This window comes from Lactuca serriola, chromosome 8 (genome assembly GCF_051521515.1).
Source record: "Lactuca serriola cultivar US96UC23 chromosome 8, Lser_US96UC23_V15, whole genome shotgun sequence".
Taxonomy (NCBI): domain Eukaryota; kingdom Viridiplantae; phylum Streptophyta; class Magnoliopsida; order Asterales; family Asteraceae; genus Lactuca; species Lactuca serriola.
The window spans coordinates 60,606,957-60,620,430 of record NC_136415.1 but is presented as its reverse complement, the minus strand read 5'-3'; the positions used below and the strand labels follow the sequence as shown (position 1 = coordinate 60,620,430).

The 13,474-nt window shown below is 37.2% G+C and overlaps 1 protein-coding gene across 1 annotated transcript; it reads right to left on the bottom strand.

The window, feature by feature from the left end:
* Nucleotides 1-7,215: 7,215 nt before the first annotated feature.
* On the bottom strand, nt 7,216-9,613 carry LOC145069442 (GDSL esterase/lipase 6-like). Its single transcript, XM_079016381.1, has 4 exons — nt 9,195-9,613; nt 8,885-9,030; nt 7,673-8,132; nt 7,216-7,563 (listed from the first exon to the last, which is right to left on the bottom strand). Exons 1-4 carry the CDS (start codon nt 9,442-9,444, stop codon nt 7,325-7,327), a joined length of 1,095 nt encoding a protein of 364 aa, XP_078872507.1. The 5' UTR covers nt 9,445-9,613; the 3' UTR covers nt 7,216-7,324.
* Nucleotides 9,614-13,474: the final 3,861 nt, after the last annotated feature.

Below are 13,474 nucleotides of genomic sequence, written 5' to 3'. Positions count from 1 at the left end.
AGGTTAGGTTTAGCTCTATTGCGCAGCACTTGTCTAAGTCCAACCGTTGTAGGAAGAGATCTCTCATTCGAAGAATTATCTAGTTTTTGTAATATGTAATTGTATTCGTGAACTAGTTAGAGGTGGTTAGCATGAGTTCCTTTTGCAGCTGATGGAAGAGAGTGGTGTGGAGTCTGCTTTAGGAGAACCTAGGATGAGATTTAGTGTTGAGAGCCCTAGCTACGAGGGATCTATTAATTATAGAGTAACTTGGCTGAATGAAGGCACTTCTTGAGGAAAGTACAGATAGATGTGGAAGGTAGTATGGGTCCGTACTACTGGAAGCAGAGGATCCATACTCGATTTCAAGGGGGTTGTGATGAAGCCAGGGAGCTTGTGTAGTTATGATTTGTCCGATATGCATCGATGCTTGTTCTAATAGTTTTATGGTCTATTTTCAGTATGGTGGTATTGCGAGGCAGGCCAGTGGACAGTTCCAGTGTCAAGGAGGGATCATGCTCGGGTTCTGGAGTCGGGCAGCTTGACGACCAGACGAGGGAGTTCATCTCGTCTGAGATTACACACAGTATCCTTGATCAAACTCCTATGATTTTTGGATCATTAAAGGAGGGCATTCTGGAGCTTCTTGATGAGAGATTGAGCGCTTTTCGTGCTGAGATTGTGGCTTTGATTGGGGCTCGTTTTTTGACCTTCAGGGAGCTTCGGGCTTGTGGAGCGCCATACTATCATGGGGCTAGGGACCCCATTGCGAGAAGTAGGTGGTTGGCAGGTGTAGCCAACGCCTTCCGTACCAGTCGTTGTCCCGAGGGGGACAAGTTCAGATTAGCATTCTGCCTCCTGAAGGACAGGACTCGTGATTGGTGGGAGGAGGTAGGGCATGTTGTGGGAGGTGACACTATTGATTCGATGACCTGGAGTAATTTCTCGACCAGGTTCTGAGCCGAGTTTGCACTGGTGATCGAGGTGCAGCAGCTGGCACGAGAGTTTCAGGACCTCCGTCAGACTATTGAGACGGTGACTGAGATCACCGCTATATTCAGGGAGAGGACACTTTTGGTTCTGCAGTATGTGGTGGACTAGGAGATGAAAAATTCCCGGTACCATGAGATGTTGAGGAGCGATATCTGGCAGTTTGTGATCTGATCCAGCTGCAAGACACTAGAAGACATGATAACAAGGGCTAGGGAGAGGGAGATTGACTTGGAGATGGAGAAGAAGAGGAAGGCAAATTCTTTGACCAGTGATGAGAGTTCAGGAAACAGGTCGAAGGTGGTTGATACGAGGGGTAAGGGCCATTAAGGCCAAAACCAATGTGGCAAATGCGGTAGATCACACGAGGAAGTGTGCAGGGTGGGTGATTCAGGCTGCTTCAAGTGCAGCCAGATTGGTCATGTCAGCAGGGATTGTACTGCTACCACCACCGTCACCCCGGTATCTGATCTGATTTGCTTTCAGTGCAATCAGAGGGGCCACAAGAGGGCCCAATGTCCGAGTTTGGCTAAAGAAGGACCGGTGTCAGCACCCGCTCCTGCGACATTGAGGATTATTGATGGCCTTCAGGCCCGGGCAAATGGGCCAGCAGCGAAGAGCAGGACATTCCAGCTAACGACAGAGGATGTGCGTGTAGCTCCCAACAATGTGACGGGTATGTATCTACTCTTTATCTCTTTATTTATATTGAAATAGGTGTGAGACCCATGTATTACATGGGTTTATTTAAAAAAATTAAATATGAAATTTTAACAATTTGAAAAGTTTGAATTTATAAAAAAAAATGAGAAAAATTTTGAATTATTAAAATTAATGAGGCTTTAATGTATTGAATACATTACATATATAAACCTTTTCTAATCAATACCTTACATATATATATATATATATATATATATATATATATATATATATATATATATATATATATATTACCTTACATATTAAATGTGGAATTTTAATTTAATAAAATGAATAATACAATAAAATGACAAGTGGAAAATAGAAAATTTAAAAATTCTAGAAAATGTCATGTGTCCAAATAAAGGAGAAGATGACATGTAGCAAAAAATTTATTTATTTATTAGGTAGGATTGTTGCTTATGTTTTTATATTTCATTTTAGAATCGTTCGTCGTGAACGGTATCTCCGCCTTGGTATTATTCGATTTGGGGGCTACCCGATCTTTTGTATCTCTTGCCCTTAGCAAGAGATTTGCTAGAGCTCCAGGGGAGTTGGATCATCGTCTAGATTGGGAGATTGTTGATGATAGGAAGGTTAGGGTGGCAAGGTTTCATTGGGGTTGTACTCTTCAGTTGTTCAGCGAGCAGCAGTTGGTTCGGGTTAGGACCCCAAGTGGGGGAGAGTTGGTGATTCAGGGTGAGAAACTGCAGCGTGGGCTAGTCATGTGTTCTGCAGCAAGGACCGGACGCTACCTTCATCAGGGTTGTACAGGTTTTGTCGCCTATGTCATGGATACCCGGGTTGAGGGAAAGGCGATCGTGGACGATGTGTCGATTGTGCGGGAGTACCCAGATATATTCGAGGAGGATTTGCTTGGGGTACCACCGAAGAGACAAGTGGACTTCAAGATCGATTTGGTTCCAGGTGCAGCTCCAATAGCCAAAGCCCGTATCGGTTGGCTCCTCCCGATATGCCGGGGTTATCCACACAGCTACAGGAGCTGTTAGACAAGGGATTCATTAGACCGAGCATTTTGCCTTGGGGAGCCCCGATTTTGTTTGTGAAGAAGAAGGACGGATCCCATCGGATGTGTATTGACAACCGGGAGTTAAATAAGGTAACGTTGAAGAACCTTTATCCACGCCCGAGTATTGATGATCTTTTCGACCAGCTTCAAGGTGCATCTTGGTTCTCCAAGATTGATTTGTGATCGGGTTATCATTAGATGCGAGTCAGGGACGAGGATGTGCAGAATACAACTTTTTGGACTCGCTATGGCCATTATGAGTTCGTGGTGATGCCATTTGGCTCACCAATGATCCTGCCGCATTGATGGATCTCATGAACCGCATATGCAGACCGATGTTGGATCGCTCTGTGATAGTCTTTATCGATGATATCTTGGTTTATTCCAAGACACAAGAGCAACACAAGGAGCACTTGAAGGAGGTGCTGGAGACATTGAGGAGGGAGAGACTTTTCAGAAAGTTCTCCAAGTATGAGTTCTGGTTGTGCGAGGTGCAGTTTTTGGGGAACCTTGTCAACCAGAAGGGTATTCTGGTCGATCCTGCCAAGGTTAAGGCCGTGATGCAGTGGGAGGTTCTGAGATCTCCATCCGAGATTCAGAGTTTTCTTGGTTTAGCGGGTTATTATCAGAGATTCATCCAGGATTTCTCCAAGATTGCTATGCCATTGACCCGATTGACCAAGAAGTCGGTGACATTTCATCGGGGGCCTTAGCAGCAGGCAGCTTTTGAGACTCTTAAGCAGCGATTGTGCGACGCGACGATTTTGACCCTGCCTGAGGTTTTCGATGATTTTGTGGTCTATTGTGATGCTTTGATCACGGGTTTGGATGCAGTTCTGATGCAGTGGGGGCTTGTGATTGCTTATGCTTCGAGGCAGCTGAAGCCTCATGAGGCGAATTACCCAACGCATGATCTGGAGTTGGGGGCGGTGGTTTTTGCCCTCAAGATTTGGCGGCATTACCTCTATTGGGGTTTGTTGTACTATTTACACGGACCACAAGAGCATAAGGTATTTGATGGATCAGTCGAATCTGAATACGAAAACGTCGTTGGTTGGATGTGGTGAAGGATTATGATTGTGAGATCCTGTACCACCCAAGGAAGGCCAATGTGGTGGCCGATGCTCTCAGCTGTAAGGCGGTTGTGGCTTCGATCAAGGATATATGTTTAAGGATGATAGTGATTACTCCGTTGTTGGAACGAATTCGGGAAGCTTAGGTCGAGGCTATGAAGGAGGAGTGCCGGAAGTGTGAGCAGATTGTGGTTCAGGTGGCTTCCTTCGATTATGATAGTCGTGGATTGTTGACCCTGCATCGGAGGGTCTGAGTTCCTTATTGGGGTGGTGTGCGCCATGTTCTGATGGAGGAGGCTCACAAGTCGAGATTCTCCATCACTTACAACGAGTTTTTATTAAAAACCAGGCTTCGCTTGGAGCAGCGTTTCCGAACCGAAAGACCCTTTTTCTCGGGACTTCGGGAGCCTCGGGCCTCCTTCGGGTGCTAGGGGGTTAACCTAGGCATAGGGGGTTAGGGATCTTAGAGAGAGAAAGTAATTAGAGAGAGAATGGATTTTGGTGCATGGAACTCGGCAGCCTCGTAGCCCTTTTATAGGCCCTCAGCACCTTGGAACGTTGGGTGTTCGGAAATACTATGCGGGGCGTAGCTCGGATAAGACTGCCAAGTGTCGAGGCATCAGTGGGGCGATGTGGGCATTGCTGGACCGAGGAAGGGTTCGCGTATGCAGTGTGTTCTAAGATCGAACACTGAGCGTAATGCGAAGGGCGACGTGTCATCATCTGAAGCGAGCTCATCGGACGGCTGGGATTCGGCCATGTCATCAATCGAGCAACAGGCTTCGCAAATCCGAGTCTAAACTTTAAAAATCCATAACTCTCGCATACGAGCTCCGTTTTGACGTTCTTTACACCCACGCGTAGGCAGGAACGTACTCTACAACTTTTGTTTAGACTCTGTCGGCTAATTTCGAATTTATTTTAAATTTATATTTTTAACAGGCCGGGATATGATTGGTCCGTTAAAAGTCCATAACTTCTTCATCCGACTTCCGTTTTCATCTATCTTTTTATCGTTACGCTACTATTAACAAGATCTTCTATTCTAGTTTAGGTTGTGTTGGCTAAAAACCGTTCGATCTAATATTTGAACTTCGGGTTGTACACTGCTAAGTCGAAACTTCGAAAAATCATAACTTCATCATACGAAGTCAGATTTGGGCGTTCTTTTTATGGACGTTCTCGGTTTAACGTATACTATAAATTTTGTTTAGATAACTAAGGCTAAAAGGTCCTCTATCGTAAATTCACTATTTACGTCTCCCGGTGTCGTGTAGGTTTTGCCGAAAACTTCGACAGGCCATAACTTCTTCGTTATAACTCCGATTTCGGCGTTCTTTATATGTACGGAATCCTTGTAACATATGATAAAATTTTTATTAAGAGTATTCATTTAAAATAGCCTTCTATCAAAAATTTGTTTTCGACACCTATCGTCTCTAAATTGACTAGCGCGGATCTACGTGCGTTACATGCAAGGTCACCAAACATGAGAAACCATGCATGGAAAATCAATACGTGTTCATACCATTTGCATTTTGATAAGTTTGGTTTCCTTGCGTTGTATGTAGTGGAGCTTCTTAATAGAGTACAACGGATCATGCATAACAATGTTATATCCCCTAGATCTATGGATGTAGTCATCAAAAGAATTGGCTTTACAAAAAGGTTTAGCGGCGCAACTTGTTGCCCGTTTGCCTTCTCATTCGTTGTACGATGATAACTAAAAATTAATCTACAATATAAGCTACAAGAGACAAATTGGAGTTTGTCAAAAGGGTTATTGTACCAATCTTTCTCATTTAGCTTGTAATGTTAGTTTTAAAAGTACGTTGCTATAATAGTAAAACTTAGATCCTAGGGTGCATGTACACTTAGGAATATTTTTTATTGCTTCTGTTGCCTTATTTTAGTGTATAGTTGCATAGAAAACCCATCATTTAAACCATTAAGTCACGAACTTGCCACTAAAGACATAAAATTCATATGTTACCCTTTATGGCCTAAGTGCACAATCTAAGTCTTTCTTCTCTTGAACCCACTTATCTCATCTCATAAATGTGACTTAGACTTATCTCGGCTAATTTCATGCAGCTACATCTTCACAATTGTTGAAAATTATCTAAATGACAAAATTACCCTTTTGCCCAAAAACTCTTCAAAGTCAAATCCTTTCTAAATTTCGGGTTCTTACACATCCTTAGAAAGATCAACATACAAAATCATATTATTTGCATCTAACCAAAATGATTCATATTTATTCCTTAAAACTCAGTTAGTACTAGATCTGAAATTTACCATTTTAAACCATTCATAACTAGAGTTAGGTCACAAGAAAAGATGTTAAATGGTTCCTCACTTTAGCACAATATAACATAAAACGTGTACCTACCCAGAAAATTAAAACTAAAGGGTTAGTTTATTTCATGTACATTTAATGAGTGAACAATATGAATATTTCATAATATCTAAACTCACTCACCTACTCCTTATCAAATTGTTTCTCCACTCAAAAGTGTGATGGACTGTTGGTGATTTTATTGTCATCAAGTCTTTTAGTATAATCAGTTCATTTTTAGATATATATTGCAAGCTTGAAAGGTGCAGAGTCTAGGCTCGCATAAGTTAATTTGATCTTGAGAACACAGGGTTTGGGGCAACGCTTTTGGTGGGATTTCAAGGGGAAAAGCCACTTACACTGCTCTTGCTGGTCAAAAAAGCAAGCAGAGTCAAGGGGTGTCTCTTTCGAGACGTGTAGGATGGTTTCTCGACATCGATTGAACTTTCCTTATAATTTTATGCAAATTCTATCTAGTGAAAACATAGAACAAAGCAAGCATTTTGTGGTTGTATATTCGATTTTGCATAAAATTGAGATATTTGGTTTTTGGATTATCCAAAATCTGATTTTATGACCCCAACTTATAAGATCGAAATTATAAAATTAGGAAAATATGTACACATGATCCTTGAATTAGAAAAGTTCCCTTTTTAGGTTAATTAACCAATTTATAACAAGAATTGCCCGTTTATGATATTGATCATATTCCTCCTTAAATGAATTCGATTCTCTTATCAATGTTATCTAGGTCAGACACAAAACACCTATTTTCTATACTTAAATTTGTGTAATTAACAACTTTATCAACTCCAAATCTTCTACAACCAAGGCTCAATTCATGATGCAAAGTCACATGCGATAATGTGTTTTTTAACCGGACACAACATCCACCGACTAGCCACGTCTAATAACAAGTTACATGACACGACTCAAACTAGAAACCACATCTGATAAAACAAATTGTTTAATTACTTTTTAACAATAAACTTTATTGGGTTAATTCTAGTAAATATAACAAAAGATGTATTTGCATTCCCATAGTATACGTGATCAAGAACATGTCAATTAGTAAACTAGTAAATTAAAAACACAATCCACCATCTCAAACATAAACTTATTCAGTAACTATCAACTCTTAAATGTCAATTACAACAATACATTCTATATGCAAAGACTTTAATTAATCCATTTATATAAATAAATCTTTATCTAAGTTAATGACAAGTTGATATTGGCCAAACTCTTCAGATTCATTGGTCTGATTTGATTATTACCTCCATTCCAAAGGGACTCGGACATGAGCTTATAAGTATGTTCTGAAGGATGAAAATAATCCCAAAAAAAGAAGTCATCAGGATTTGAACATTTATCATAACCGTCGGTCCCACATTGCAATATTCCGTTTAGAGGCCCGCCCCCACAACACGCCTTATATACATTGACAAAACCTATTCAAATTCACAAGAAAATGCATAAGTATTACATAAGTAAGATCACAACTTTCATTCTAAAATGAACATATATAATCAAAGATAACATGTTATAGAAAAAGTATACCATAAGATCCAGGGTTAGCACGTATATCTTGTGTAATGTTATACACTAGTCCATAAACACTAATTGCATCACGATAGTTTCTAGGTATATCGTTTACCATATCTTCCAATCCCTTATTATAGTCTTTCACAATGTTGTTTATCTTATCTAAACATTGGTCAATATGTGCATCTGGTAGAAGAACTTTAGCAGGAATACACCCCATGGGGCCTACTGAGAAAATGGCGATCCTACGAGCTCCAACCTCATATATTTTGTCAATGAAGTGGGAAACTTCTTTCAACATGTTGTCTATATATGCTTTTGAACTTATTGTGTGAGGTGACATGAAATAATTAAAAATGTCATTAGAACCTGATTCGAGGAAGAATAGAGAGTTTGAAATTAGGGTTTTGTGTAAGCGGTTTTCATCAATTAGGGTTTGGAGTTGTTGTAGTTGTACTTGGATTGGTGTTACCCCCTATCCATCAGACATGGTTAAAATCAAATGAGAGAAGAAAAGAAGTGTTCAAGTAATATACAATTTGATGCCTTTGACTATTATGAATGACAATTAAACTCCTCTAATTATAAGTTTCTGTTGTTAAAGCTGTATATTTATTCTTTAGAGGTCATTATTCGGAATTGCTAATCTTAATTGTGGTCCATTTTATAATCCTCTTTTACGAATGATTGTTCTTCATGGGATTCCGTTGCCAAAACATAAATTCGGTATATATTTATCATATAAAACATAATTTTTAAATTAACATTTAAAGTTTATTAATATAATATAAAATCGAAGTAAGGTATTCGGTGATTAAATAAATAAGTAATTACCAATAAATCATTTTTTAACTTTCTTCAAATTTCTATGTCGTCATACAATTTGAAAATCATCAACAAAAAAAGGTTAATCCTTAATAGGTCCGTTTAGGGTTATATTGCCCACGTTGACTGTTTATATATGCATTTATGCAAATAACACCAATTAAAATCATTATCTTACATAATTAAAAGCTTTTTCTTGATAATTATCAAACTTCTTTTACCAAATAAAAAATTGAAAGAAAAACAATTCCAATTTTTTTTTCGAATAACACTTAAATAACCAAAAATTGTAGATCAATGCATAATCTCCATACCGATTTTATTCAATATTTGAAATTTTAATATAAATAAATATATATAATTGCGTATTGAAAGCACAAGTAATAAATTTGGTGATCTTACTACATTCTTGTTTGTATACGGCAAAACTCCACTTCCACCGCTGGCGAAGTTGATTCCATTGGCCGGAAAATCTTTCCGACTGCCGTTTGTGAACTCTTGATATACCTCTTGGAATGGTTTTTGGAGCTCAATCCCCAAAAATTGTGCTGCATAAAAAAATATTGTAGTTTTAGTCACAATAAATAAATTTATACATATATGAGAAATATCAAAAACTAAATTTTCATTTTATCATTTTATTGTTTGTATGAAAAACAATAAATGAATATAAGTCTCATGTTTTAATCGTGTAAAAAGGTGACAGATTTACCAATAAAATCTGCGACAGTTCGACCATTGGTGAAGCGTCCAGTGGGTTGGCCAAAGAAATTTGAACCGTATGGTGGAAAATTTGCTTGAGCAGTGCAGTTCTTGACAAAAGGATTGTTACCTGGATCAAAAAGGGAGTCACCAAACACGAACACGGATTTAACAAATTCATTGGCTGATGCTGAAATCATAAGAAATACACTAAGGAATATTATGATCAATTGTGGTGATCTTCCCATAATCTTAATCATAAGTTGGTAACATTTATTTATTTTATTTTATTTGTGTAGAAATGATGTGAATTTGAAGCTAAATAGACTTGAAGAAGAAAGGAAGGGAATAAGTTGAAGAAAAGGAACAAAAAATGGCCAAAGAACGACATAAGAAATGGAACTGAAAACACGAGGAAAGTGCACCATTAGTTTGCCATTATTATCCCGACACTTAAAAGAAATGTTGATTGAAACTTATGCATGGTGTTGTCATTCTATAATACATAAATTTGATTGATTGAGAATAATAGAGGTATTGTTTCTTAATTTTATATGATGAATGAAATCACATGTTTCCTTTGGTTATTTGGTTGGATTTGAAAGTGTGCAATTTCATAATTTCAAATGAAATGCGAAACATTAGGAATCAATCAACAATTATGTTATATAAAGGAAATGTCTTATTCCAAGGGTATTCGACTTTGAATCTATCATGTAATACAAAAGAAGCATCATCGGCATTGGCAATAGCAATAGCAAGACACATATGGTTTTAAAATGTTAAAAAATTATATTGCTGAGATAATATAATATTGGTTCTTAGGCGATGCATAATTTGTAATTAATAGCCGTGTTTGACATGTAGTTTTGAAACCTTCTAGTTTTGAACTTCAAAAAAAAAATTAAAAAACAAAAAAAAAAAACCTTCATTTGTGCGTTTGACAAATTTTGTTTTTATAATTTCACAAATTGACTTAATTACTTTTTTTTTGTAAGATAAATGACTTTAGATAGTTATTTTATGTAATTCTAAATCTTTTAAAAGCTTCAAGCTATTTTTGTTAAACGTTTATATACAAATAAAAGCTACAATTTCTAGCAATAAGCTATCAACTTCGGGAGCATGCCATATATCTCAACTTGAGCCAACCACTTCAATTTATCCACTCATTACTTATGTTTGTCAAACATTATTAATATAAAAATGCATTTTAGTTTATTCATTTATAATATTAATACAAGAGTAAATTACTGAAATGGTCCCTATGGTTTGGTCAAAATTACACGTTTGGTCTCTAACTTTTTTTTTGCACTCGGATCGTCCATGTGGTTTGATTTTGTTGCGTTTTTGAAACCAGAAACACATAAACGTAAGCACAAAGCTTAGTAATTTCCCTAAAATCCCACATACCATACATACATCGGGCCTCCCCTAACATCCATCGGGCCCCGTTGCAGATATGTTAGTAACATTCGATGAGCGCCGCCCAACACTCTCATCAGGCCTTGCCTAGCATAAGGTCCTAGCCAGCATACATACAACTCATAAACAATATGTCACACCCCCGAACCAGAACGACAGAAACGTCCGGGTGTGGGTGACTTCATCTTGTAATATCATCACAATGTATATAAATGAATCAAAGACAACATCATCATCATACATAAAATATAACAACCATCATTGTTTACATCAAGTATTGTATCACATATTACATCCCAAAATATCAAGTGTATGATGGAAATAAAAATACAACAAAAGTCCACATGTTCTTGATGACCGACCTGCTTAACGAGTCCCTGAGAATACAAGTTACTTGGAAAACGTCAACATATATAATATTGGTGAGTTCATAAGCATGTTTGTATAAAAAGTTTTGTATCATTTGTAAACACCATAAAATCCGATATTTTCCGTAAAAATGGTTTGAGAGTTTTGTTTCAAATCTTGTATTATAGCATGTGTGTTCATATTTTTGAAAATGTATAAATGGAGAGTTCCAGAAAATCCTATATTTTCTATTGTAAGTAAAAAGTAATGTATAATGTATTTTCCCAAAAAAATCCGATATTTTCTGCTTGTAAAAGTGTTGTAGTCTTAAAACCCGAAGACCGAAAAATGGTGTTTGTATGGTTTTGTATCAGCATTAAAGTATATATAATCCGTAAATTTTACAGTGTTCGTTAATCTCTATGTGAGTCATTATTACCATGCTTGATATGACTGATCTGCCTGTCATGACGTTTTTCAGGCGTCGACTTGTTTAACGTAAGACATTTGTCACTGTAGACTGGCCTAGTCTAGCTGTAGCGAACAGCTCAGGTGCGCGACTGTCAACCCCGTATAGATCTATACACAAATTCTCGCTCTCCCTCCAGGAGACTCTGGTTATAACTACAGGACTTAAGGTTATACACTAGGTAGGTACGAATGAAAGAACGTCTCACAAGAACCTTAACTAAATTTACACGAATAGTGTATCACATTGTTTACCATTTTAAAATAATGTTTCGAGTATGCATTTGATTATAAAACATTGGTGATGAAAATACCATTTGTTTTTATCAAAGTGTCAAGTATTGTTTGTTATTGGCCCGATTAACTTGAAATGTTTCGTGAGGCCCAATAAGAAAATCAGTGGGCCTAGAAAGCCTAAATAGCATGTAATGAGAACACAAGGCCCAATAAGCATGTAAATAGGTATTTAAGGCCTAATAAACATGAAATGAATATACGAGGCCCATCAAACTTGTAAATGGGTCAATAAGGCCTAATAAACATGTAGATAAGTATTTACGGCCTAATAAACATGAAATGAATATACAAGGCCCATCAAACGTGTAAATGGGCAATAAGGCCCAATAAACATGAAATGAATATACGAGGCCCCATCAAACATATAAATGGGTCAATAAGGCCCAAGAAACATGTAATAAGCATACAAGGCCCAATTAAAGTGAAAATGACGTAATTAGCTCATTTGTTATTATAATGCTTGTTTTGGCTCAATTACTACCAAAGTGACATAAAAAGGCCCACTTTCCTTAGAAATGACCTTTTCGCCCCAAATAATCAAAGATTTTTCAATAAAAGCCCATTTTTGTCAATTTTTTAATTATTTGGCCCACTACAACCAAAATCTACAACAAAGGTCCATTTTCGTTTCATATGACATTTTTAGCCCATTAAAAACTGAAAGTTTGTAAATAAGACTCATTTTGATAAAATGACATTTTAAGCCCATTAAGGCCAAAATTTTACATTTCAAGCCTATGGAACTGGGAATTTCCACATTAGGCCCCTTTTTATGAAAAATGACCATTTTAGCCCATTAAAACCGTGATGGCCCAAAATAAGCCTAATTTGTCAAAAATAACACTTTTGACCCCTACAAAACCGTGAATGTCTTAAAAACCCATTTTTATCCAAAAATGACTCTTTTGGTACTTTCAAAACCGTGAGTTGTCACAATAAGGCTCACTTTTTGTTTATTTGTCGAAAATGGCCCTTTTTACATTATTTCTTTGTTTTTCTAGTAACTTTTGCATGTTTAATATTTTCAACATGATACAAAGTTGCTTCTAAAAGTTTGTATACAATTATCACCGATATTTGGAAGGTATTTCGAATTTTGTGAGGGTTTAGCAAACTTTCATGACATATTCACAACATACAACAGGAAATACACACATACTTGCATAAATACTTAGATCTAACACAAAACCAACTTGTATTCTCCCCCAAAACATAGTAAAAACTGAAAACAAGGGGGTATGAAGCTCACCTTAGTGTTAGTTGGATTTTGAGGAGAAGTTTGAAGGAGTTTTCAGCCCTAGATAACCTCTTGAAGAGGTTTTCGACACTTGATGGGTCTAGAGATCTAAAACATGAAATGAAGCCATGTAAGGAAGTGTTATTTAGCCTATAATGGAAATCAATAACTTATGTATGATGACAACTTACCAATTAGATGATACTTGATGTAAAGCTCTTGATATCACACACAAGATCACGGAAATTGCAAGAGATGGATGAAAGAAATCTCCTTGTGTTTGAGAGGGAAGGAAATTAAGTGAGAAAATTGGAATGAAGAGTGGTGGGGGTTAGGATCTTTGGCCGAGAATAAGGAGAGAAGAGAGAGATGGAAGTTTAGGTCTTTACTTAATGGTTAACCACCTATTGATCTAGATATTTGGTGGACATTTTGCATGGATGTCCTCCATGCAAAAAGTATATGGCACCGTTAGAATTAATACAACCTTTTCTCTTTTTATTTTTTAACATATA

Bases quoted from the DNA above. Each gene is read 5' to 3' on its own strand.
- LOC145069442 (XM_079016381.1), bottom strand. From the start codon at position 9,444: ATGATTAAGATTATGGGAAGATCACCACAATTGATCATAATATTCCTT. The intron at 9,031-9,194 runs GTAAATCTGTCA...TTTTTTATGCAG, and splicing joins AACTGTCGCAGATTTTATTG to CACAATTTTTGGGGATTGAG. The intron at 8,133-8,884 runs GTAAGATCACCA...TCTGATGGATAG, and splicing joins CGTATACAAACAAGAATGTA to GGGGTAACACCAATCCAAGT.